Source organism: Fukomys damarensis, unplaced genomic scaffold (genome assembly GCF_012274545.1).
Source record: "Fukomys damarensis isolate Sample0158 unplaced genomic scaffold, DMR_v1.0_HiC HiC_scaffold_9, whole genome shotgun sequence".
Lineage (NCBI taxonomy): Eukaryota > Metazoa > Chordata > Mammalia > Rodentia > Bathyergidae > Fukomys > Fukomys damarensis.
The window spans coordinates 50,699,474-50,705,023 of NW_022900921.1; the positions used below are offsets into that span (position 1 = coordinate 50,699,474).

The following is a 5,550-nucleotide window of genomic DNA, read 5'->3' on the forward strand; positions in this document are numbered from 1 at the left end:
GGGGTTTTAAAAAAAAAAAAAAAAAAAAAAAAACTGTGAGTGTGGACCAGTTGTAAAACCTAAAATATTTCCTGTCTGGCCCTTAACAAAAGTTTGCAACTCTAGTAGGGGGTGTGCTACATTGCTGGCTTGTTCCCAGGTTAAAGATGAGTTACTGACAAAGCAGGCAAGAGGGATCCCCTGAATTGTAACTGATGTTTACATATATTCTTATTCTGAGATGGATTGAATGGGGGTGGCACAGTATGGACCAAGGTAATGTGGCCAAAACCAAATTAATCAACCTAACCCTTTTTCCTAGGAGAAATAAAATCTAGTCCTTCTGAAAGCCCCTTAATGGAGAAAAAGAGTAGCTTGAAAGAAGAACATGAAGAAACAAAGTTGTCTCTCAGTGATACTGAAAGCCAGATTCCTGTATCTGAGGTAGGATCTGCCAGTGTCCCCCTTCGGGCTGTGGTGGAGGAGAGAACAGTGTCATTCAAACTCGGAGACCTGGAGGAAGCTCCAGAGCAAGAGAGGCTTCCCAGAGTGGATCTGAAGGAGGAGACCAATGTAGATAGCACAATGAATGGTGAGTTGACATTCCCATTGTTGCTGTAGTCTCTCTGGTGCTGTGGAGATTTACTCTTGCTGGACTGGATTCTCTTGTACTGACTGTTAACTTTCATTCTTGGCCAGGTGCAGTGGAGTTGCCTAATGGGAACCTTGTTCAGTTCAATCAAGCTGTCAGCAATCAGATAAACTCAAGTGGCCACTATCAGTATCATACAGTGCATAAAGATTCTGGCTTATACAAAGAGCTGCTCCATAAGTTACATCTGGCCAAGGTGGGAGACTGCATGGGAGACTCAGGCGACAAGCCCTTGAGGCGCAATAATAGCTATACCTCCTACACCATGGCAATTTGTGGCATGCCTTTGGATTCATTCCGTGCCAAAGAGGGTGAACAGAAGGGTGAAGAAATGGAGAAGCTGACATGGCCCAGTGCAGACACCAAGAAGCGAATTCGAATGGACAGTTACACCAGTTACTGTAATGCTGTGTCTGACCTTCACTCTGTGTCTGAGATGGACATGAGTGTTAAGGCCGAGATGGGTCTGGGTGACAGAAAAGGAAGTAGTGGTTCTTTGGAAGAATGGTATGACCAGGATAAGCCTGAAGTGTCGCTCCTCTTCCAGTTCCTGCAGATCCTTACAGCCTGTTTTGGGTCCTTTGCCCATGGTGGCAATGATGTTAGGTCAGTCTACTTGGCACACTGGCTCTTTAAACTTCTTCTCTTTTTATTTGCTTGTTTGAGTCTCCTGCTTTCCACGTGATACTGAATAATCTAGATAGAGTGAAATAATAGCATTTATTGAACAGTATTTTATTCTTTAGAAAGATTGCAGAGTATTTTTAACTTTTTTTTTGGTGCCAGGGATCAAACTCAGGACCTTGTGCTTGCAAGGCAGGTGCAGTACCACTGAGCTAAATCCTTGGCGCCTAAACTTTATTTTTGTACATGGTAAATATAAACAGATGGTTTTCACTGAGAAACTTTCATCTGTCCAGATGAGGTTTAGTTCTTTGATAGTACATTGTGGAATGTAAGATGAAGGATTTAAAATCACTGTGCTGTTGAATGAACGTGTGGGTTGGTATCCTTAGTTCTGCGGACTGTAAGCTTTTTTGGGACCCCAGAGTTGCTTAAACTGCCTGTAGGAAGAGGGCCCCCAAGTGCATGGCACTCTGCTCTGCCAGAATAGCTTTCATTTTTTTCTGTCGAGTGCAGGTTCCATTTATTTCCTTTGAAAGAAAGGCTCATTTGCTAAATGAGCTTGAAAGGTTTAGACAACCTAGTGAATCGTTTAGTACTTAAGGTCTTATCAAACTATAGTTCTACATGGAAGGTCATTTTTGTCTTTTTTTTTTTTCTTACAGCAATGCCATTGGACCTCTGGTTGCTTTGTATCTGGTTTATCAGACTGGGGATGTTTCTTCAAAAGCGGCAACACCAATATGGCTTCTGCTCTATGGTGGTGTTGGCATCTGTGCTGGTCTGTGGGTTTGGGGAAGGAGAGTTATCCAGACCATGGGCAAGGATCTGACCCCAATCACACCCTCTAGGTGAGTAGGTAAAGCAGGTCTTAAAAAGTTTAGTGTTCATTCTTTTAAGAGATATAATACTGCATAGTGTTAATGCGCAAATATCTCAAAGGGACCAGGTTTGTTTAAGTTTCTGAGGTTATTCATGTTGTTGATTTGAGCCTTTTTATTGCCTGGTCTAAAACGTATTGGTTGAACATTTACTCAGCTTCTGAAGAAAATATATGTCCTGAATGAATAGCTAGCTATATGTACCTAGCTTTTGTGTTTATCTGGGAGCTAAGACTGATGTTTACTAAATTCCTCAAAATAAAAGTGAAATCTTTATTTAACAATATTCCAGAGGAACTTAACCCTCAGATGTTAGAGAATACGGTTGTGGGGAGAGTCCCATAGCCCCATTTAAAGTAGATTTCAAGGTAATAGGAAATGAAGATGTTAGGAGTTTTTGTTTTGGTACCGGAATCGAACTTGGGACCTTGTGCTTTCGAGGCAGGGCAAAACCACTGAACTAAATCCTCCGCCCTTGTTGGAAGGTTTTGTCACTGAGTAAAACCAGGCAGAATTGTGTTAACTAAAGATTCTCATTAGTTTATTAAAACAAAAATAAAATCCTGAATTCTTGACAAAGAGTTTTTATGTCTACAGTGGCTTCAGTATTGAATTGGCATCTGCCCTCACAGTGGTAATTGCATCAAATATTGGCCTTCCCATCAGTACAACACATTGTAAAGTAAGTATCATAAAACATTCGTGTACCTTTCAATAGTTGTAATAATATGTGGAGTGTTTTATTGTTTCCTTTAGAAAGCTTTATGTAGTTGTAGCCTTAAGGACAAGGGACTATAAGAATAAAGGCTTCTATTTTACAGTTTCTTGCCTATTCTTAAGTTCTTTTATATGGAACTAGCTGTAGTTTCTGGCTGCTAACCTCTTCCATTGTTACTTGTCTGTCACTGTCATTACAATTACTTTATGGTGTTTTTGGTCTTGAGTCATTTTTACTTAGCAGTGTTATGTTCTTTTCCTGTGGAGAAACTATTCAGAGTAATGTGGGTACATGCTAATAAACTGGCCAGCTATTTGGTTCTGGCTGAGTGGGCTTTTGCTACCACTTGTGGCTGATGCCCTGGTTTTAACAAATCTGTGAGTCTTGTTCAACTGTTGGAAGGATAGATTATTTACAGAAAGCATATATTCAGAGCCTTTCAGGACTGTAGTACTGAGTGTATTCTTGTACCATTTTTAGTAAAAATTAGCACAGATTTAATGATTTGATTGTTGCATTACCATCAACTTCCTATGAGTAATCATAACCTGTTAAAAACCGACTTTCATGGAGTTGATTTTGTCCATTTGGCTGGGCTCCTTGTCTAAACAACTTCAGGTGTCTTTTCGCCAAAATACTTTGGGCACTTAACTAACCAGTTTCCTTGGTCTGTCTCTCTCTTAGGTGGGCTCTGTTGTATCTGTTGGCTGGCTCCGATCTAAGAAGGCTGTTGACTGGCGACTCTTTCGCAACATTTTTATGGCCTGGTTTGTCACAGTCCCCATTTCTGGCATTATCAGTGCTGCTATCATGGCAGTCTTTCAAGTATCTTATCTGAGAATGTAAATCTCAGATTTAAATTTATGTCAATGTTTGGGACCACCTTACACATCCCTGCTCCTTTGAAGAATGATTACAGTGTTACTGAAGACCTGACAAGTCTTTTTGAAAGTTTGGGAGCTGTGGGAAGGAAGTGTTATTTTATGCTGTAATTGCTTTTGTGCTAAATATGACTTGTCTCAAAATTAGCTATGTAAAATAACCAGGTTTCCACTGGTTCCTCCTGAGGTCCCCTTGCTTTCTGGGCTGTGAATTCCTGTATATATTTCTCTACTTTTTGTATCAAGCTTCAATTCCATTATGTTTTAATGTTATCTCTGAAGATAATTGTGTGTGTGTGTGTGTGTGTGTGTGTGTGTGTGTGTGTGTGTGTGTGTGTTTAAACAATCATGCAGAGCCAGTTGATGGAGTGTACTCTCTTTAGTTGGTTTCACCAGCTTCTGCCCTAATATGCACAGGGATTTAACAACAAAACTTGTAACTGAAGCTTCCCTTGTAGTCGCCCATAGAAATAGAATCATTGGCACTCTGCCGTCCTGTCAGTTGTGGCAGGTTCTAGTGGCATATGTGGGAATGTCTTAGAGGGATGAGGTTCTTTGAAAACAGTGAAAATTTAAGTTACTAGTAACTTCTTTGTAAGCAATTCATTGACTGTTGCTAAGAAGTAGGGAGAAAAAGCCTTTTGGCAATCTTTGTACTTTAAGATTTCTGGCAGTGTGGGATGGATGAATGAAGTGGAATATGAACTTTGGGCAAGTTAAACGGGACAGCCTTCCATGTTCATCTGTCTACCTCTTAACTGAATAAAAAAAGCCTACAGTTTTTAGAAAATTTGTTCTCATGGTTTTTGTTCATATTTGAATTGTCTGTTCATGATCAATTAGTCTTATATTGTGAATGTCATTACAAGTGAGAGCTATCTGCCTTCAAGTTCCACACTCCCTTTTTATTTTTGTGATCCCAAAATATGCATGACATTACTCCCTAGGGATTTTTCCTTTAATAGCACAATTTAAGACATTTTCATACTAGTGCTTATAGATGCACTTGTTTTTAACAACTTGAGTTTTCCTGTTTGTACTGTTCTCCTGCTTCACCTCCAGAGTGCTGGGATTCCAGGTGGGCACCACCATGCTTGACCCTAACTTATTTTATTTCACATAGATGGTTTCTAGCTTTAATATTACAAAGAAAGCTGAGATGAGTTTTGTATGTATTTGTAGTTCAGCTTCATTTAAAAATTGCCAGTTTTGGATTCTTCAGTCTTGACCCATTCTCTCTTTTATCCTTGATCAGAACAGTTAATAAAAAATATATTTCTTTGAAAACTAGGTTGATGGTTTCTGTCCTGGAAGTTGTGGGACAATACTTTTGAAGTTTTGATTTTCTTGAGAGTGTTTTAATAGAATTTAGCATTAAGACTATCAAAGGATAAGGCTGTCTAATTAGACCTGTGCCTGTTCTATGGCCTCACATAAGCCCAGATTTTTCCAGGGTCCTGTTCTTAATGGAGAACAGTACCCCTGCCAACATTTTTGGAAGAACAGCTGTTCTTGGGAAGGAGGAACCCTAAACTAGGCTGTGACCAGAAGGGAATTTATATTTCCATATCTAATAAGGAAGTTATTATTGCTGGAAGAGCTGACCTGTTTTTTTGAATCGTAGATGTTGCCTTTATTTGTATTTTTATTTTTTTGAGTCAGGGTCTCACCATGTAGTCTGGCTTTGAACTCTCAGTGATCCGCCTGCCTCAGCCTCTCAAGTACTGAGATAACAGGTGTGTGTCACCACACCAGGCTTTGTTGCCTTTTTTAAAACACATGCAAAATCAAGGTTGTATGCATTTCATTAAGGAG

The 5,550-nt window shown here is 39.7% G+C and overlaps 1 protein-coding gene across 1 annotated transcript in view; it reads left to right on the plus strand.

Moving 5' to 3' along the window:
• Slc20a1 (solute carrier family 20 member 1) overlaps positions 1-4,073 on the plus strand; it is a 13,374-nt gene extending 9,301 nt beyond the window's left edge. The window contains exons 6-10 of the mRNA XM_010639498.3: positions 302-571; positions 679-1,237; positions 1,921-2,106; positions 2,734-2,818; positions 3,539-4,073. Of these exons, the coding sequence (XP_010637800.1) occupies positions 302-571; positions 679-1,237; positions 1,921-2,106; positions 2,734-2,818; positions 3,539-3,700 (1,262 nt within the window). The 3' untranslated portion in view covers positions 3,701-4,073. The remainder of the gene's footprint in view (positions 1-301; positions 572-678; positions 1,238-1,920; positions 2,107-2,733; positions 2,819-3,538) is intronic.
• The last annotated feature ends 1,477 nt before the right edge of the window (positions 4,074-5,550 follow it).